Here is a 19,798-nt window from a genome sequence, read left to right as displayed (position 1 = left end):
CGATGATGGGAAAAACAGCTGCCACCGATGGAGAGCTGGCTGTGTCAGGCGCAGCGCTAAACACATACATCCTCTGTAGTTCTTCAAGGCCCTTGTGAACAGACCCCATTTTCTAGATGAAGAAAGTGAGGCTTAGGATCCTTAAGAAACTTGCTCAAGTTCACACGGCCAATAAGTGCCTGAGCCTCTGTTTAGACTCTTTAAACCTTTTCAACCGCTGTTCTACCTTTAGTAGCCTTTTTCCTTTTTAACCTTGGGGTGCAGAATCCTTTAGCTCAAAGTGATTTTCCTTGGAAAGTGAAAGTCTCTGGATCATGTTCTTGTTCCTCCTCTCCTCTCAGTCCGAGGAGCCCAAATGTGTCCCAGAGCCCTTCGTGGGCTCTCCCCCTTGCGCAGTGTGGTCCCAGATTAGACCTGTCCTCTTTACACCCGGAGGTGGCAGTGGGGGTGGGAAGCGAGAGGGGCTTCCTGCCAGCCAATGGGGAAGCGACAGCCTAGCTCTGTGCTCGCATCATCTGCTCCTGCTAAGACAATCATCAACATAAAAGGCTAATTGTATTAATCACCAGGGCACCCGTCCTGAGTCCCCCTCCCTTTTGGGAGAATTATGAATTGCAATTGCAGATGGCTCTGCTGATTGAAGGCAGTGCTCAGCAGGGAGAAGGGCCAGATCAGATTACACACCATTAATTAAAAACTTCCCCTGACAAACGGGAGGAAGGGAGGGAACACCAAGGGTCTGCCTGGTTGGGTCTCTGTCCTCCCCTTGCACCCACCTGCCCAGTCCCCCACCCCAGGCCCAGGGGCTGTGACTGTGAAGCCCACTGCCCGTGGCTGGAACCGCTGAGATTTGGCTCCCTGAAGGCCAGCCCTTCTCTCATCTAGACAGATGGCCGGCTGTCCTATTAAAGGGCTCCAGAGAAGGAGAAGCTAACCTTTGGTTACTCATTCCTCTGTCTAACTGGATGCTCTTCAGATTCTAACCTAATTCCTCTCTTCTCCTGAAGCTCGTGTCCTCTTGCTCCAGTCTATTCTGAGCACAGCTTTAAAGAACTGTTTGTGAAAATAGCCCCCAGCTTTCTCTTCAGGCACTCACCCTTCCCCTCTTGGCCTGGAAGGTCCTGGGACAGAGGGTCCACAATCTGGAGTAGTGGGTGGGGTCTCAAATGTGGCTGGCTGGGTACCTGTAAGCACAGGCTCCTCAGCTGCCGTCATCTTGGCTCATTTGGAGCTGTAACTCCTGAATTCTCCTCTTGATCGATGACTGCTTCTCCTCCCTCCCCAGCGCCCAGCCTCAGTCATTCATTCATCAAACTTTTATTGAGCACCCAGTATGTGTTTGGCTCGGAGACACGGAGATAATTTGTCTAGGAGCTTAAGAGCCTACCGCAGGAGCGCCAGCCCCCCTGCCCTCTTCAACCTTCTAGTTCCTGCTTGCTTCCTTCCTCCGGCTGCAGCTTGTCTCAGGCCCCCTGGAGCTCTATTCTGGAAAACTCTAAGCTGGGAGCTGGGGAGACCTTAGGGGGCTGTGGTACTGAGCTGGGTGACCTTTAGCAAGTCAATCACATCCTACACACGCACACACACACACACAGCTGGCCCTCCTCGTAAAAGGGCACAAGAAGCCCAGGGCTCTGAGAGATTGTGAAGACGGATGAGTGGGGCCCAGCTTGGAGAGATGTGAATAGTACTTTGCACTGACAATATTACAGGATGCTGAGCATGGCTGCTGTGGTCACGAGCCCTGGGGACTCAGCTCCTGGGCTGGTCACGGGCTGGGTCCTGTCACCCTGCCCTTGGGAGACTTTGGCAGCCCCTCCCCTATTCCTAGCCCCTTTGGAGACATCATGGAAAAGGACCTATCGTTTTTATGGATTTGGTTGCTGCATCTCAGGGTACCATGGTGATGGGCACCATAGAGATGAGAAGAACTGTCTTATTGGCTTGTCTCTTCATTCCAGGATCCCTTCCCAACCCCCCTCCACATATGCTCGCAAATCTCCCAGGTCAGTAGACCCAGGAGAGGAGGCAGGGCCTCTGGTAAGTGGAGCAGATGAAACGAGAAAAACCTCCTCTCTTTTCCATCCCTCTCAATCATCTCCCTCTTTTCCTTCTTCCCTCCTCCCTCCCATTACCAACAGCAATTGTATTCAAACCCAATAATTACAGTAACAGCAACAATAATCATCATTTATTGGCTTTGTTTTCTAGCATTTTAACTTCCAAAAACATTTTCAAATGTCTGGTTTGTTTTCACAGCAGTCCCTGGGAGAGGACTGTGCCCATTGTACAGCTGGGAAGCTGAGATCCAGATAGGACCAGTCATGGGGAGAGTAGATTTACAGTGGCTTGTAAAGATTAACAAACCAGTTGAGACTTGAGTCCCTCAGAGGCACGGAACTGCGAATCTTGGGTTCCTGGGTCATTCCTAAGTTCCTACCATCCCTTGGAATGACCCATCCTTGGGACTTCTTCAACAGCTTTTGGGGGATCCCGGCAGAGCTGAGAATGAGGCTGGAGATGTCTTCTGGCCCGGGTCATGGACTGAGGGCTGGGATGGAGGCTTCCCTCTCAAGATTGTTCCTGTGAATGGGGCTGTGGGGTGGAAGGTGGGCAAACATCTGGGGAGAGCCCACCCTGGCAAAGGTCTCTCTGGCCCAAACTTCCCTTGCCTATAGCCTGCCCCTCTGCCAGCCGGAGAACAGGTTCCTGTCTGTGTCAGTTCTTCCCAAGGAGGGGTCCTCTCCTGAGCATTTGGAGGAGTGAGGGATTAAGATTTATAGGGAGGGCAATCTCTGTCCTCAGGAAGCCCCTCAGTCTTGCTGGGGGAGGGGGTGCTGGTGGTGCATAGGACTTCAGAGGCTGTTCCAGGGCCTGATTCTTCTGGGAATTCTGGTCCCTCTTCCCCAAGGGTGAGGTGAGAAGCTGGGGTTCCCTGAGGTCCGTCCCTATAGCTCTCAGTCTCTAAGCAGAGTGGCCATCAGGGCTCCAATTCCCTTTTTTCCAAGACATGAGGATCCGGAGGCCCAGGACCCCACTGGTCTCCAGACGGGTGAGAGAAGGGGAGGGCGATCAGGAATTCCCCTGCCTCCCTCTGCTGTCTCCCATTAAGAGATGGAGGAGGAGCAAACTGCACAGATTTGCTCCGCACATCCTTACTACCTAGAAATGTAATGCCAGGATAGGGATTGGCATCCCCTGCCCACCCCGTCAGGACAAAAGGCCAAGCCTCCCCCTCCCCTCTTGCAAGCAGCACCCCCCCACCCATTCGTCCTGCCCTTCCCCCCAAACCTGAAGTGGGGTCATACAAAGCATGCTGCCCACCTTCAGGGCTCCTCTCAGAAGCCTGAGGGCGGGGGCCAAGTTCTATGCCATCTGACCCACACTCTCCATTTCAGTGTCCCTTGAATTGGACTCAGATTCTCTCTTCTGGGGCTCTACCCCTGCCACTTTCTCCACCTCTGCGGTGCCCTTGAGGATGGCCAGTCGCTGAGCCAGGGTCTTGGTGTCAGGGAACAGGATAAAGTTGTAGATCAGTGAAGCCAGGACAGCCCCTGTTAGGGGTCCCACCCAGAAGATCTGAGGAGGCAAAGAGAGTGGGCACCGAGCTTGTGATCTTTCAGGTCATAGGGTGGCTTTGGGGCCCCTGTCTGCTTCCCTAGTGTTGACTTGGTCTGCCAGGAAGCCTCGAGCTACCTGCAAGGTGGCAAATTTGAGAAGCATGAGTCCTGTCCCCTGAGTTCATGCAGGCGAGGGGACCTTGTTTCCCTCGGGGCAGGCCTGGTCTCCTCACCATTCCTGCCTCCCTCCTCTCACCTCCCCTGCTCCAGCCAGGAGCCCTGGCTAGTGCTCTTCCTGTCTCTGCTGGTGTGTGTGTGTCTATTTTTGTTGGTCTTTTTCTTTATCCAAGTTTGGAAATTGGTCCAGCTGGAGAAAGTGAATAAGGAAACAGTCAGGACTCGAGGTCTGGGCCAAGGCTGCTGCTCCCACCTTGGTCAGTCCACTGGTACCCTGGGCTATTGAAACTGCAGAAAAAGGAAGCACCAGCCAGGGTACTTGGCCTGGTCTTCTGAGCTGAGGGAAACCTCCATTGGGGGTCAGATGGTCTGTGGTAGAGGGACTGGTCTCCCCACTGAGTGAAAGCCACAGCCCCTACCCGCTACTTAGACCTCTCCCTTCCCCAGGGCTGCCAGCAGGGGGTCTCACCCAGTGGACTGTGAATTTCCCCACGATGACGGCAGGACCAAAGGAGCGGGCTGGGTTCATGGAGCAGCCGGTGAAGTAGATCTGGGGAGCAAGTGCAAGTTCAGGGTGTGAGGAGACTTAAGGCAGGCCTGGGAGGGGATGGTCCCCTCTGCCCTGGCTCAGAGCCCTGGCCCCAGCCTCAGCCTCTGCAGCACATATCCTGGGCCTGGAGTGTGGGGCACAGCCTCAGCTCCAGCCCCAAGGTATGAGGGCTCAGAGGAGGTACTTGCTGGCCTTCAGGGCCCCAGTAGCCTCCCCAGGGAGGGACCAGTGAGTGCACAGTGTCCTCTTTGCCTCTTACCCCAATGAGGTGGCCCACTGCCATAGAGGCTGCAATCACGGTGGCCGGGGACCCTGAGGCCTGACGGCTGTCCGTGGAAGCAAAGACACAGAGCACCATCTGCAGGGTCAGAACCACCTCCACTGCCACCGCTTGGCCGGTCGAGATGCTGTCCCGGACCTGGGAGAGGGGGTTACACTGGAGCCAATGGAGGCTCTGCCAGGGGATGGTGACCCCCTGCGCCTCATTTCCTCACTGTAAGGGGGTGACATCTCACCAGTGCCAGTTCCGAGTCTTAAGGAGATGATGGACTGGGGAGAGCTGTGTGGTGGGGTTTGGGTCAGCCCACTTGCTCCCTGCAGAAGTGAGTGGCACCCCTCCCACCCCTCTGGTTGGCTGGGGCCAGTGATTCAGAGGGGAGGCAGGGGCACAGGACTGGTGGGAAAGGGAAGGCTTGGAGAGGCTGGAGTGCATGTTTGCCAATAGTCTGGGAGGAGACCGTGGGTCACAGCGGAAGGAGGAGACTTGAGGAAGCAGGTGGAACATAGATGATACAGGGAATCTGGGGAGTGCGGTGAGAGAGGCCTCAGGGCGCTGGGAAGGGACGACCACAGGGAGAAGATGAAGTGTGCGCAGGGTTCCTGCCACTACTCACAGCCCCAGCCCTCCCTGGCTGCCATGACCCTTAAATGCCTGGGCTTCCTCCAATTTGTGCCCCTTAGTGTGGCTTCTCCCTGCCCCACCTGGTCCTCACACTAGGTCCTAGTCCCATTCCTTTTCCTCCTGCACTGAGGCCACAGTCTTGTTCCCCTGGGTCCCAGGGCCCAGCCCAGAGCAGGTGTGGAGCATGTGGCCAAGTTGTTACCTCCCTGTCCCCTCTCCTCAGGCTTGGCACTCCACCCTTACCACCTGTTTAGACACCCCCTCCTGGACCTCCCCCATACCCCTCCCCACACCTACCATGTTGACCCCAAGGGTCTCTCGGATATCCCATGGCGTTACCCCATAAAGCAGAGCAGCTCCCACTGTGGCTCCAGCCAGCTGGGCAGCCACATAGGCCACAGCACGGGGCAGGGAGATCTGGGAGCCCACGAGGAAAGCCAGCGTCACAGCAGGGTTGACGTGGGCCCCGCTGACCTTCCAAGTGACCTGCACAGCCATGGCCGTGGCCATGTTGATGGTGATGGCGACCTGCAGCACTGAGGGAAGTGCTGAGGGCCAGCGCAGAGCTGAGCCCACGCCAAAGAACACGTAGAGCCCTGTGGCCAGGAACTCAGCAAACAGCGCCTTGCTGATGGCCGTCCAGAACCGGCACGGCAGCATCTTGGGCAAGCAGCATCTGCCTGGCTCCATTGTGTCCAGGTCCTGGTACCCAGCTGTTGCCTCCTTTGCTCCCAGGACCTCTCTCTGCTTCTCCTGCCTCTGATCTCCTCTGTCTCCTCTGGTCTCTTCTCTCTGGCCTGCTCTGGCCGTCTTACTGCCTAGAGGCTTCTCTGGCCCCAACCTGTAGCTCGTCCACCACGCTGCTGCCCCAAGCACTGTGCTGGTCAGACTGCCAGGGAGTGGGATGAGGGGGTTATGTGTATCTCGGTGGGTGGGAGGTGTTGCGGTGGCATGAGGAGTGGTGCTCACATGCCTGTTCCACCCTGAGCTCACCTGACAGCTAGGGGAGGAGGGCGGTCCCCCAGGTGGGCGCTGAGCTGGAAACTTTCAGGTTTCCAAGCTGGATAGGCCTAACTTTGCTGTGCGCAGAGGCCCAGCCTGGGGGCCGCAGGCACGGGAGTAGTGGTGGGCGTGGGATTCCAGAGCCCTCACATCCCCAGTGTCAGCTTAGGTAGAGCAAGATCACTTAGATACCCTAAGTCCAAGGCCTGCTTCGGAGGGTCCTGTACATTTCTGGGGGGCTCCTGGCCCCCTCTGCCTGTAGGCTCTGCCTCCAAATGTGCTCATACTATTCTGTGCCCCGTAAGCCCAGATGTGCACTGAAGCTGCCTCCCCCATTCCCACCTAAAACCCCACTCCCAGAAAGCAGATGGGAATAGAGTCAACTTTACTAAGGTCGTGGGCCTGCGTGGAGCAGAGGGGGCACACGGAGGAGGGGTTTACGCCACAGCTAGTCAGATGGCACACGTGGCAGTGGGCACCTCTGCCAGCTGGGAATTTCCACTGGCCCTTCACCCACTTCTTCCTGTCCTCCTCCTCCCTTCTCACCCCCTCTCCACTCCATTCTCTGCTCTCCTCCTTCTCCGGGACCAAAACAGTTCCTTCCATGTCTCACTCAGGGCAGCTTAACCATTTCTGCGGCTATGCTGCCCTGAAGTCACCGCCCCCACTCCCCCCAGGCTCTGCCCTTTAACTCCCAGCAGCGTATCAAGCTATTTTCTCAAACTAAGGAGCTCTCTCCCAAAGAAGAACCTGCCTTGTTGTTAAAATAATAGTCTTCACCTCTTAATCACATCTGGGTGCCCTGTTCTCACCCCTGGCCGTATCCTCCTGCCCAGTGGATGTTCCCTGCTTGTCCTCGGGCTCCTCACACATAACCTGTCTCAAAATGAGATCCTCATGTCTCCTCGCACCCCCAAATGCACTCCTGTTTTCTCCAGCTCAGCTGATGGCACCTGGGAGGCATCCTGGACCCTTCTTTCCTCCCTGTCCCCATCCAGCAAAGGCATCAAGTACTGCAGATTTTGAATCCTAAATATCTTTTGGCTGTGCCCTCTTCTTGCCACCCCTCTGCCCTGCAGCCTTTAACCACTCTCTCCGCCTGCTCCCTTGCTCCGCTCCAATCAATTATCCACGCAGCAGCCCAGTGATCTTTCTAAAATGCAAATCTGATCCTGCCGCTCCTCCGCTAAAATCCCTTCAAAGCGTCCTGTCCCCTCTGTGAGCTCTCTGCCTGGCCCTCTGGGATCCTGTTCCTCTTATCTTTCTTCTCTGTACTCCTTGCCTTGTCCTTTACCCTCCGGCCTCACCAAGTGGCCAGTGGTTCTGGAACACTCTATGCTGGTCTCTCCTTGAGAGAATGCTCTGTCCTCTCCTTGGAGAGCCCTTCCCATGTCCTTTGCTTGGGTAACTCCTAACCCATCCCTAAGACTCAGCTTTGCTGTCACCTCCTCTTTTCCTGGGTGAGGCCCCCTCTGTGTGCTCCCGCCACACCTGGGTGTTTTCGTACAGTACAGTCACCGTATAATGTGTCATGGTGTGAATCTGTCTCCCCAATGAGGCAGTGAGCCCCACAGGGGGCAGGAACCAAGTTTTGTTCATCCCTACGTGTATTTTGCACAGGAATTGGCCATAGTAGGTGCTTAATGAATATTTGTTGAATGAGTGAATGAGTGAGTAGCTCTTTGACCTGTTGGAGGCAGGTGACTTTCATGTCTGCTTCATTTCAGCTGGCTATTCTTACTCGCCCTCACCTGGACTAGGCCCTCTGACATCTTCAAGTGAGACATCCAGCTCTGATCACAGGCTCTGCATCCACCCTCTTTTGTCTCAGTCTCAGTCAAATCCCTTCCCCATCCCCTTTCGGTTCTTCCAGCTACCCTGGCTTCACTCTTCCCTCTCCAGCCAGATCCCCTAGCATCTCACCTCAGTGCCCCCTGTCGCAGTTCCCTGCTCTCTCCACCCCACCCGCCACATCTGTCCATTCTCATTCTCCTCCACACCCCTCCACCCCTCATCTGCGCTGTTGAGCACTGCTGGAGAAACTCGCCCAGCCATGCAGACTGCTGCCATAAGTCCACGGTCTCCGGCCCCAGCAGGGGTGGCGGCTCTGCTCAGCATCCTTACACCACCCCAGTTGACTCTCTCCCCAGCTTCTAAGGCCTACTTCAAACCTTCCCCACCCTCTGCAAGTACCCTACTCACTCTGGCTTTCTTCCAGCAGATCACCTTGCCTCCTGTCCCACTTAGAAAGCAAAACCAGCAGGGAAGAGTTCTTCCCATCCTTCCTCCCCAGTCACAAACTCACCTGCAGCTGCCCCATGCCCTTCCCAGTTCCCTCTGGCCTGAAGAAGAGGCAGCCCTTCTGCGTCTGAGTCAATGGCCCGGCTCTGCGCTTTTTGAGTTCCCAGGGCCATCTTTTGGCCGTTCCCAGTCTCAACTGTGCTTTTCACCCCTCTCTCTCCTGGTTTCTTCTTTATAAAGTGCCTGGGAAATCATGCAGTAGTGGAGAGACCATGGGTTTGGAATGCCTTTCCTCTTTGTCTCTCTTTCAAGACTTTGCTCAAGTCTGGTTCCTCTAAGAAGCCTGTCCTGATTTTCCTCTCCAGCAGAATCAGGGCAAGCTTCGTAGAGTTGGGCTCAAGCAAAGCCAGCAGCTCTTCTGGCTTCGGCCTCCTCAGTGCCTCCACTGTTCCAGCGCAGACTCCCGTGCTTGGCTGGCATAAAGGAGTCTTTCAATAGATGCTCAAGGAATGAAGCAATGTGACTGTGGGGGCAGTGTGGGTGACATTCCTCCCTGGCACGGTGGGTTCCCTGCTTAGGGGTCATCCTAAGGAAACTCAAGGGCATCTCTCTCCTTCCCGCCCCTCAGATCAGGCCATAGAGGGCTTTGGGACAGACACTTACCAGTCCCTACATGTGATCTAGCCTCAGTTTCTGCACCTGTACACCAGGCACCAAACAGCAGTGATGCCTCTCTGTTGAGAGCCTTTGATCAGACAATACAAGTGAAAGCATTTGAACACTGCTGTGTATATACTGCTCCCCTGGCCAGTGCTTAACTTCTGTGGCCTCAGTTTCCCCACTTATAAAATGGAGATGATCATTCCCACTTCCCCACGTGTTGTTAGAGCATATGTGCTGATACCTGGGGTGGTGCCTCTGAGTCAGAAAATGTTGGTTGTTAGAATTGCCATTCCCCTCCCCTCTCCAGTGAGACAGCTGTGAGGCCTGGGCTGGGGCAGGAAGGGTCCTAGTTGCTGTGGCAGCTCTAGGACAAGCAGCACCTGTGGCACGTGCTCTGGGCCTGGGAGGCTGAGACCACTAAGCACAGCGACAGCCCTTGTCTCCAGTGGGCCTGGAGCAGAGCGTCCTGAGGCCCTGCCTGATGTGGGATGAGGTCCTTCACCTCCTGAGGCCAGGTGGGAATTGGCTGGGCCTTGCTTCAGCTCTACCCGTCACCTCCCTGGACCCAGCAGTCCTAGGCTCTAGTGCCACACTTTTTTCAAGTCCAATGCTCAGAGGCCTTTGGCCAAGCCCCCACACCTGGCTGCCTACAGCTGCCTGTCAGCTGGCTGTGTGCTCCTAACCTCCCAGAGGCCTGTCCCTGGGCTCCCCAGACTACTGGGGTGGGCATCTCCATGAGGCGGTGTGTGTGTGCGCATGTGCGTGTGCACCAGGGGCAATGTGAGCTCTGACTGAGGTCCTCTCAGGGCTTGGGGAAGGGAGGGGGAACAAGAGGGAGGGGAAGGAGAAGGAACTGGGAGAGAAGAGGAGGACAACAAAACCATGACAGAAAGGGAAGGACTCAAGTCAGTTTCCCTTACATCCCCTCACTCATCCCCACAGAAAGTGGAAGGGTAAGGAGGTCTGATATCCTCATCCACACCTGAGGAGGTGGAGGCTGCGGCTCAGAGAGGGGCGGAGAGAGCTGACCCTCCCAGAAACGCTCCTGCTGCCCATCCCTCTAGACAGCCAACCCTCCTCTGTTCCCTGCCTTTACCCCAGGCCTCCTCCATCTCTCCATCATGTGGTGAAAACTGGCAGCCCCTGGGCAAAGGGGGAGAAGAGGAGGAATTCTCCTATGGAACAATCAAAGCTCTTCCTGGGTTCGGTCTTCAGGTGGAGCAGAGGGTCAGAGGGTGTCAGCACCTGTGTGCTTGTATGTGAGGCGCACGCGTGCCTCTCCGAGAGCACCTGGAGCCAGCCTTTTAGGTCTGGTCCCCAGCAGCCCTTTGAGGGAGAACGGGGTGGGGAGGGAGGGTTGACGTGGCTCTGCGCTCACACGGAGGGAGCAGTCTATGCCGAGAAGACGCAGCCCTTCGGGTACACAAAGGTCAGTATAGACGTGCAGGCTTAGTGTGTGCGCACTGCTGTGCGCGCGGGTCTTTGTGAGCCGGACCGAGTGCGTGCGAAGATCAGATTCCAAGGGGCACAGCGCCCTCTGCCGGCCCAGCAGCCCGACCTGTCAGCCCACAGCCTGAGGTGGACCCTCGCCCTCTGGCCGGCCCTCTGCCTGCCTGGCCATCCTCACCCGCACCCCCAGGCAGAGGGTCTGTCTCTCCTAGGCCCCCCGTTCCCCCTTGGCGCGTGTCAGAGAAAGGAAACGCCAGGTGCTGGGCTGGGGGGAGAGGCCAGGCTTCCAGTCATGGCTGTGCCTGTACCTGAGTCTTCTGGAGACTGAGGTCTCTTCTGCACCCCCTCCCAGAGAGGGGCGTGGGGTGGACTGGGGATCGCTGGCCTGCAAGCTTCCCGCGTCCTCCGCCCCACGCCCCATCTGGCTAGAGTCCAGCCGCAGGTCTCGGGCAAGAGGAAGCGCAGCGGCGGTGGATTCAGCGGACGAGGTCCCCCCCTGCTGGTCGGAGCTGGCCCTGGCGGCCGGGGTGGGTGGGGGGGCGGTGGAGCGGGTGGAGGGGGTGGGGGCGGTGGGGGCGGTGGGGGCGGTGGCGGCGGGTGGAGCCCTGAGGGTCTCACACACACTGCCCCTCGGGTTTCCCTGTAAGCCCAGTAGGCGGGCAGGGCAGGGGTGGTGGCAGCTGCCATTACAGATGCTAGATGCGAGTCTGGGGAAGACTAGGGAGTCGGCCCCTGCTCCCCCGCAGCCCCTGGTGCTGACCCTGTCCCCCAGGGTGTGTAGCTTCTCCACCCCTTCTCAGTCCATCTCCTGACCCCTCGTCTTGTGAGGCATAGCTGAAGACCACCAGGAGAGGTTCCCATACTTAGGAGAGGCGGGAGCTCAGGTTCAAACACTCTCAGGAGAGCAGAGGCCCAGAACTGGGGTGTGGCTGGGGTCCCCCATGTGCACATGCTGGTTATTTTTCTCACACTATTAGTTTATTGAGCACTCACTCTGAGGCGCCTGGCCCTGCTTGCACAAGGGTTTTACTTCCACCCACTGTCTCATTTTATCCTCACAACAACCCAGGAGGTGGGTACAAGTATCCCCATTTTACAGATGAGGTCATTAAAGCTCAGAGAGCTTATGTTACCCAAAGTTGCACAGCAAGATTTGACCTTGGGTTATCCGGTTCCAAGCCAGGCTCCTTAACTATGACACAGGGCTGTGTCCTGAGCTGCTCATGATGACTTCCGCCCTTTTCCCCATAGAGAGCAGACTGGTCCCAGGAATCGCACTCCCTCACCTCCTCCGATCCCCACAACAACCCTGTGAAGGAAGCATTTTCTATCCTCATTTTATAGCTCAAGAGATGGAGGCCTGGCGAGTTAAGGAGGTTTCCTGAGGAATGTCAGTGGCAAGGGGACAAGAGCAGGTGAAGGCAGAGCTACAGGCCCAGAGGGGAAGAAGGCGGAACACTGACCGGCAGAGGCAGGGGAGAAGAGACCTAAAAGGAGCAGGGCCGCTGGGCCAGGTGTCGCTTCTGGGGATGTGTGTGTGTATGTGGGGGGTGGGGGGAGCAGGGGGTTGGTCCCTCTCAGCACAGGCTCCCAACAGGGCACCTTTTTGGAACATCACAGTGCAGAGAGGGGAGTCCTGGGCTGTGCCTCCTCCCCGATGACAGACCTGGCAGGTCACCCCCTTGGCATCTCAAGGGGCTGCTAGCTGGTTCACTTCACCTCCACCCTGCCTGGCACACCCTGGCACTGGTGCCAGGCCCTCCTCAAGTGGCAGGGACTTGACATAGCTAAGGTGGGAGGGGCAAGCAGGCAAGTGACTCAGTGAGGCCCCCTCCTTCTCTGCTCCCACTGCCCGCTCCTAACCTCTGGCTCTATTCCTATATTAGAACTCTAGAGCTATAGGTCTCCCCTCTCTCTCCCCACCCCCATCTCTGACTCTCTAGGCCTTCCCTGGCCTCAGCTTCCCTGTCTTTCCACAGAGGACTGTGGAGACCATGGGGGAGGGTGTGGGATGACAAAGAGGAGAGGCGATGTGCCAGTGTCCCAAGGAGAGGTTTCTGGGGAGAGACGAGGCCAAGCATGAATGTCAGTGGTTTATTGGGAAGCCTCCACCCCAAACACCGGCAGCTCTACTCCATGCATCCTTGACCAGACATAAATAAGGCAGCATTTAATGAACCAGTCCGTCTCCCTCCTAAGGAGCTCTGGGGAGGGTCAGCCTCTGCTGTCTTAGGGCCTGGGATCCCTCTGGTTCTTGAGGAGGGGCTGGGAAGGGTGGGGCGATGCAGACTGCAGGCCACCCCTTCCTGGCTTGGTCCTGGGGCAGCCTGCGGGCTTAGGTTCACAGTCTCTAAGGTCTGACCTCATGGCAGCTGTCTGCCTTGTCCCAGAGAGACCCCTCCCCACCAGATTCCAGCCCCTAGCTCCCACCCCAAGAGTACCATCATGGGTTCCTGCTCCCATCTCTAACTGTGTAGCCTGGGGAACCAGCACCTCCTCCCCAGCCCAGAGGACCCAACTGTGGGGTAAGGAAGCTTTGCTGTCATATTTTTTTCTTTTTTCCCCTGCGGTTCAGGGGCTGAGGAGCTGGCCTCTGCCTGACACTGGTCAGTGAGCGGTCAGCTCCATGGTCTTCTTCCGCTCCTCCCGCTGCTCCTCCCAATCCTCCTCAGGCTCATACGTGCCCTTGACGATGGCCACACGCTCACTCAGGCTCAACGAGTTGGGGAAGAGCAGGTAGAAGTAGAGGATGGCAGCCAGGGCAGCCCCCACGATGGGCCCCACCCAGAAGACCTGGTGGAGACAGAACAGCATCAGTCGGCTGAGCCCCAGGCCTCACAGACCAAGACCTCCCCCCTCCAGAGGACAGACCCGTGGACCCTCAGAGGAGATGGACATACAAACTTCCAGACCTCCAGTGGGAAAGACTTCCTCACACCTCAGGGACAGATATACTGACACCCCACTCCCCAATGACAGGGACATGGACCACAGACACCCAGATCCCCAGAGGGACAGAGCTCCTCCAACTTTACCCTAAAGAAAGACAAATGCACCTTCAGAGGGAACAGACATATAGATCCTCAGAGACAAACAGAACTCCTCTCCCTTCCACAGAGGGATACAGACAGACTCTAGGAGGTGACAGACAGATTGCCCAGAGGGACAGACCCACATGAAGGAAGACACTCCAAACCCCCTCAATGGGGAAAGATAAATAAAACGTCAGAGAGGACAGACACACAGACCCCAGAGGGACAGAGACAAATCCTCAGAGGAGATCAACACAGAGGTATAGATCCCTTTCCTTAGAGGGACAGATACACATGATCCTCCCCAACCCCCGAGTAGGGTCCCCTGTTCCCAGGGGCTCAGGCCACATAAATGAACCCCTGCCCTTGTTCTGGCTTCATCCTGTCTCCTACTGTGTCCGCTTCTCTCTCCAGCCACCACTCCTGGGGCCTACTATCAAGGTCTGGGTCCACAGCCTCCAGAAAGTCCAGTTAGCTCTTGGCTGCCACGGCAGGGTTTCTAGGCCCTCATTGCCAGGGAGCCAGGCGAGGGCCCAGACTCACCCAGTGCGCGGAGCTGAACCGCTTCATGATCACCGCGGGGCCGAAAGAGCGGGCTGGGTTCATGGAGCAGCCGGTGAAGTGGATCTGGACAGAAAGAGGGAGGTGAGGAGGGCAACGTGCTTATCCACTCCCACAGGGCCCTGGGCTCTCGCTGGGTCACCCAGCAGTTCAAGGGCTCACACAGGTCTCCAACTCAAGTCTCCTGATTCCTAGGCTGGTGACCTTTCCTCCCACACGTCCCGACTCACCCCTCCTCTCTTCTCTGTCCTGAGCTTGGGCTTGCTTACCTGCCCTCACCCCAGCTCCCACTTACTCCCAACCTTCCTCAGGCTAGAGAAGGTTTTGGGGGATCAAGTCTGGCCAGAGTATAGCAGCCCTACTCCAGGTCTTAACTTTGGGGCTCAATGGTCAGCAGGGGTGCTGCTCCAGGGCCCCATTATTTGCCCGGAGGGGGCTCCCCACCCAAGCTGTGTGGCAGCACCGCTCACCCCCAAAAGGTGGCCCAGTGTGACGGACAGGCCAATGGACAGGGCCGGGGAGCCCACAGGGCTGGTGCGGCGGGAGTCGGTGGAGGAGAAGATGCAGAGCGCCAGCTGGAAGGTCAGGATCAGCTCCACCACCATGGCCTGGCCTGGCGTCGTGTTGCTGTTGAGCTGCAAGGGGAGAATGGGTTGGCCCTCTGCCTTCTGGCTCTATGGCCAGGGGCTTAGGGGCCTGGGGCTTTGGGCCTCTAAGGACACCTGGAAGCCCAGCCCTGAGTACGTCACATCAGGGAGGTCGTTTGCTGAAATGATTACATACTTCACAGTGTACACAAAGCTTGGAGCTCAGGCCTATCGCAAAAGGGCAGAGCATGAGGGCAACTTTTCCTGGACACAGTCCTGTCAACGGTTCTGCCCAGTCCCCAACCCCCACAAGCTGGCATTCACCCTCTCTCCTGTGGGCAATGCCCAGTTTGCCTACTGCAAACCCCAGTTTGCCCCAGCCTGCCTCCCGCCCGTGCCTGACTTGCTGCCAGTGCCAACTTCAAACTCGTCTCTCCGGTGGGGCTGACTCACGGCTTGACAATGGCCGAGAAAATCCTCCTCTGTGTTTGATTAATGAACCCAGTTTGCATGGGACATGGGGGCTGAATCTGGGGCTTCAGGAGGAGGAGGCAGCAAGGGGCCAGGAGCAGGAAGCTACAGAGACCCTACGCATTGGTTCTGCTCTAGGCGGGGGTCACATGCATGGTTTCTAAATGGAATCCCCTTGACACCTGCTGTGGTAGGTTACGACCATCCCCACATAATGGCTGAGAAAAATGAGACACAGAGAGGCCAGAGTCATCTGAAGCCAGGATTACAACCCATTTCTCTCTGATGGTTACATGAAACCACTCCACTGAGGAGCCGACAGGAGCTGTGAGGGGCCCAGGAGGAAGGCAGAACTCAGAGATGAGACAAGAGAAAAGGCAGAAGTTTTGGGCAAGAAAGTGTGGGGGCGGGGGGGGGGGGGGGCGACGCGGGGTGGGGCAGTAGGCACCAAGAGAGAGGCCAGGATGGTGCAGCAGGAGCTGAGAGGGCAGAGGAGGCGGGTATGAACTAGGGAGGGGGGTAGGGGCACATGCCAGCCTGGAGACTCATCTTCCTTGCCTTAGAGGGCTGCTGCCTTCCTGGTAAGGGTGTGCACTGGCCCACTCTGTGACACCCAATCTTGAGATGGGGTACGGTGGCCTGGTCTGGAGCCCACCCCAGGGTCCCTGTCCCACCCTCAGCCCCGTGAGCACTCACCGAGTTGATGGCCAGATTGCCCCGGGCATTGCGCGGCGCCAGCCCGTAGAGGATGGCCGCCCCAGCAATGGCGCCCACCAGCTGGGCCACCACGTAGAAGAGAGCCCGGAGCAGGGAGATCTGGTTGCCCACAAAGAGGGCCAGTGTGATGGCGGGGTTGATGTGGCCTCCGCTCACCGGCCCCAGAGCCTGGGCCAGGGTGCCTATGGCCAAGCCAAAAGCCATCGAGATCTGCAGGATGCTGGGCAGCGCCGACGGCCACTGGAGGGCTGAGCCGAGGCCGAAGAAGACGAAGATGAGAGTGGCCAGGAATTCGGCAAACACGGCCTTGAAGAAGGCCACGGAGCACACCTCCTTCTTCATGGTGGCCTCGGAGGCGGGGCAGCGGCGGCGGCCACAGCAGGGGGCGCCCGTCGGGGAGGCGGGGGCGCAGGGGGTGGCGGGCTGGCTCCCGGACGCTGGGCAGCACTCCCCGGCGTCCACTGCGTGGCTAGCGGCCTGGAACCGGCCCTGCAGGGGCGCGTTATATACCCGGCGCGCGCCTGGGAGCGGGGCGAGCGCGGGGGGGCAGTGGGCGGCTCCCGCGCCCGGGGGCCAGCGCGGCGCGCAGAGTGGAAACTTTGCCGTGGCCGCGGGCTCGCCGCAGTCCCCGGTCCCGCGTGCCCCCGGCCCGACGCCCGCCCCCCCGACGGAGCAGCAGCGGACCCGCCCGGGCCACGCCACCCAGGCGGGGGTGTAGACCGGCCCCGCGGCCGGGGACCCGCGCATGGTGGACTCTGCACTCTGGGCGGCTTCTGCGCTCTCCTCCGCGCTGCTTCTGAGCTCTCCTCCGCGCTGTGTGTCCCAGGCTCCCGGGGACGCTGGGCTGGGTCCGGGCTCTCCGGTCCTACCGACTTCTGGGCGTCTGCCTCCGCTGGCCCTTTATCTCCAGCCGTGGTCTTCCCCTTTTCTTCTCTTCGGGCCCGGGTCCAGCTCCTCCTTTTCCTCCTGCGACCCAAGCATCTTGACCTGGCGTCACCCACGGTGAGCTGGAGTGATGCGATTCCCTGAGGACAGAGCCACTCAGCTCCTCGACGGCCGGTGGCGGGGGCGGGCGGCCGGGCCGGGCCTCTCCCCTGCCCGGGCCAGGCAGCCTCCGGGTTTGGAGCGGGGGCGTTTTGGGAAAAGGAGCACCGTGCCAGCTTGCCTGGCGCTTGGTGATCCTCGACGCCCAGTAGCCGGGCAGTCCTGGGAGAAGGTGGCAGACCCCAGGAGGCGCCCTCTCCTCTGCAGCCGTCCCAGCCCCTCTAGGAACACAGCCCTCTGGGGGATGCCAGCAAGTTCCCGAAGGAGGTGGGAGCCAGGAGTTCACTTTGTCCATAGTATGAGAGGGGGCATACCCAGTTCCATCTTGCTTGGGGTCAGGGAAGAGGCCCTGGGACTGGGGCAGAGGATCAGAGTGGGGTCCGGGGAGGGTGCAGGCACACCACTGCCCTTCCACGCCCTCTCACCTCCCTGCCAAAAGCCCCCCACGCTGGCTCTCCGTTTTCCTTCTCCTGCTCCCTCTCTTCCTCCTTCTCCGTTCAGTCTGTGTCCTCTTCCTTCAGACTCCCTCTCAGTCTTGATTTCTCTCCCTCTTGCAATCTCTCTGCCTCTCCTCTTTCTCCTTGTCTCTTTCTCCAACCCCCCATCTCTGTTTTCCAGACGTTTTGTCTCTCTTCATCTCCCTGTCCTGTGCCCTCTGTCAGTCTCTTCCTTGCTCTCTCTCTCTCTCTCTCTCCTATTTCAGGCTCAGCTTGTCTCTTAGGCTCTCCCTCTCTCCCCTCTCTCTTTTTCAATTTCCCTGGTTTTTTCCCCTTCGTTCCTCTCACAGTCTTAGCCTTGGCCTCTCCATCTCAGTTTCTCTATTCACCTCTCAGTTTCTATCTCCTCTCTATTTCACCTTTCCTCTGCCTCAGTTTCTGTGACTTTGTTTCTCTCTGTCTCTGCCTCATTTTCCATGTCTACCTCTCTTACATCTGGGCTTTTTCAGTCCCTCTAAAGTGAAGTCCTCCCCCCCCGGGCTGGGTGACACTTTCTTCCAGTTCCCAACCCCCCCCCGCCTCCTGTCCTTGCCCCTTCTCTCTGAGCTCCCAGCTGCTCTCCATCGGCCATCCCACCCCACCCTCTTCCCATCCCCAGGTTAGGCATGTGGGGAATGAGGCTGGAGGGCCCTCCAGGGCTTGGAGGAGGGGTAGGGACCCAGCCCCAGGATCCCAGGAGTGGAGTTACACTAAAGATTGCCCCCCCCCCCCCCACCACCAGCATGATGTGTCCTTGGGAGGCACTTAGCACAGTGCCTGGCGCAGAGTAAGGCTCAGTAAAGTTTCCTCACTTGCAACTATAATTTTAAAAGCCCCCTGAGGGCTCTGTTTGGAGCTAAGCCAGAGGGTGCAGCAGAGGGAGAGAACAGGTGCTCCTCTGTCAGTCTGTCAGGCCATGGCTAAAGGGAGGGGCCCGGAGGAAAGCCAAGGACCTGGAGGAGCGTGCTCTGGGCTCTGTGGCAGCTGAGAAGCCAAAGAAAACAGGGACCAAAGAAACCTCGCTGTTGTTCCTGCTCTGCTCCCAGGTTCCTGCTGGAACAGCTCCTCCCCTAAGTCTCTCCTCTTTAGGCAGGAGGTCTGTCCTTTCTGCCGTGGGTCCTGGGGCCCTGGCCCTGGCAGAGCATGACAGATATATACACAGGATTTTCATCTGGGCTTGGGGCTCAGGGCTAAGGGCAGGCCTGGCTCAGACTGGAACGATGACCCTCATGACCCCAGAGGCCTCTGGGGGCCAGGCCCCTTCACAGTGGAACTTGCCTCCAGTCGGCACCCTTTCACCTTCTATCTCATCCTCTCTCCCCAGGCACTGTCTCCATGAATCATAGGTCCCAAACTCCATCGTCTTGGAGAGGGCAGGACTCGGCAGTGCTCACAGGAGGTTGGGCCACCAAGGGAAGCTCCTACTTCAGGATTTGAGCCCAATCATTTACAGCTAATGAAGGGCTTTGGGCTCCACTGTGTGATTGAATTCTGAGCTACCTGTGAGGAACCCAGACTCAGAGGTGACTGCCTTGCCCTGGGTCACACAGTGACCCACGGGGTTGTCAGGAATGGGCCTGGTGTGGCTGAAGAAGGAGACCCCACCTGTCAAGACTGCTCAGAGTGGGCAGCTGGTTACGTTTCCTAGCCCTGTTCTTGAAGCCCTTCCGTCTCTCTCTAACCATCAGGGTCACTCTGTCCCCAGGTTGTCACAAGAAACTATTGGAGCTACTATGTCCTGGAGTTGTTTTTGCCCTGCCCTGCCAGCCCCAGAGGAATGCTTCCCTGGCACCTCTCTGGGCTGGGAGATGGGTCCCCCCCCTTTGTGGCAGGGAGCATGACAGTCTGTCAGGGAGAGACTCTCCTCCTCTCCTGATGTAGGAATTCCCTGGGAGCAACTGAGGGTCGGGGGCAGAAATGGTAGCTTAATTGGCAGCAGGTGATGCCCCGGGGGCTCCTCATTCATTCATTCCACAAAGATTTATTAAGCGCTTACTATGTACCAGGCACTGTTCTAGGCACTGGGGATACAGTCATGAGCTAGCAGACAATGCCTCTCCCTTGTGGAGCTAATATTCCAGTGAAAAGAGACAGACAATAAAGAACAGACATATGTAAATCATATAGTACGACAGAATCTGTAAGTGCTATGGAAAAATAGACTACATTAAGGGGGACTGGGCATGCTGGAGTAGGAGTGTGGGTTCTTGGAAATTTTAAATGGGGTGTCAGTGTGGGTCTTATTGAGAAGGTGACATCTGAGCAAGGCCTTGGAAGAGGAGAGGGAAAGAGCCATGTGCATATCTGGGGAAGAACATTCCAGGCAGAGGGAGCAGCCAGTGTTGCTGGAGCAGGGGGAGCAAGGGA

General features: G+C 57.7%; 2 protein-coding genes and 1 long non-coding RNA gene across 5 annotated transcripts; 1 reads left to right on the top strand and 2 right to left on the bottom strand.

Annotated features, from left to right (window-relative positions):
* Nucleotides 1–2,163: 2,163 nt before the first annotated feature.
* Nucleotides 2,164–6,235, bottom strand: AQP6 (aquaporin 6). 3 transcript variants are annotated; one of them, XM_070619547.1, is made up of 5 exons: nt 5,486–6,076; nt 4,547–4,705; nt 4,207–4,287; nt 3,325–3,579; nt 2,164–2,595 (listed from the first exon to the last, which is right to left on the bottom strand). In XM_070619547.1, the coding sequence occupies exons 1-4, from the start codon at nt 5,876–5,878 to the stop codon at nt 3,367–3,369; spliced, it is 846 nt and encodes a 281-aa protein (XP_070475648.1). In that variant the 5' UTR covers nt 5,879–6,076; the 3' UTR covers nt 2,164–2,595; nt 3,325–3,366. The 3 variants fall into 3 exon arrangements, with proteins under 3 accessions (XP_070475648.1, XP_070475647.1, XP_008510823.1); XM_070619546.1 differs by having other exon boundaries at nt 2,164–3,162; nt 5,486–6,073; XM_008512601.2 differs by having other exon boundaries at nt 2,164–3,579; nt 5,486–6,235.
* A 6,388-nt stretch (nt 6,236–12,623) lies between these two features.
* LOC139073309 (aquaporin-5) lies at nt 12,624–16,658 on the bottom strand. Its single transcript, XM_070619545.1, has 4 exons — nt 15,891–16,658; nt 14,607–14,771; nt 14,119–14,202; nt 12,624–13,336 (listed from the first exon to the last, which is right to left on the bottom strand). The coding sequence occupies exons 1-4, from the start codon at nt 16,656–16,658 to the stop codon at nt 13,151–13,153; spliced, it is 1,203 nt and encodes a 400-aa protein (XP_070475646.1). The 3' UTR covers nt 12,624–13,150.
* A 117-nt stretch (nt 16,659–16,775) lies between these two features.
* LOC139083384 (uncharacterized) lies at nt 16,776–19,553 on the top strand. The gene is made up of 2 exons (XR_011540068.1): nt 16,776–16,913; nt 18,756–19,553. It is a non-coding gene; the product is annotated as an uncharacterized lncRNA (long non-coding RNA).
* The last annotated feature ends 245 nt before the right edge of the window (nt 19,554–19,798 follow it).

This window comes from Equus przewalskii, chromosome 5, assembly GCF_037783145.1.
Source record: "Equus przewalskii isolate Varuska chromosome 5, EquPr2, whole genome shotgun sequence".
NCBI classification, from domain to species: domain Eukaryota; kingdom Metazoa; phylum Chordata; class Mammalia; order Perissodactyla; family Equidae; genus Equus; species Equus przewalskii.
This window is presented reverse-complemented; position numbering and strand designations above follow the sequence as displayed.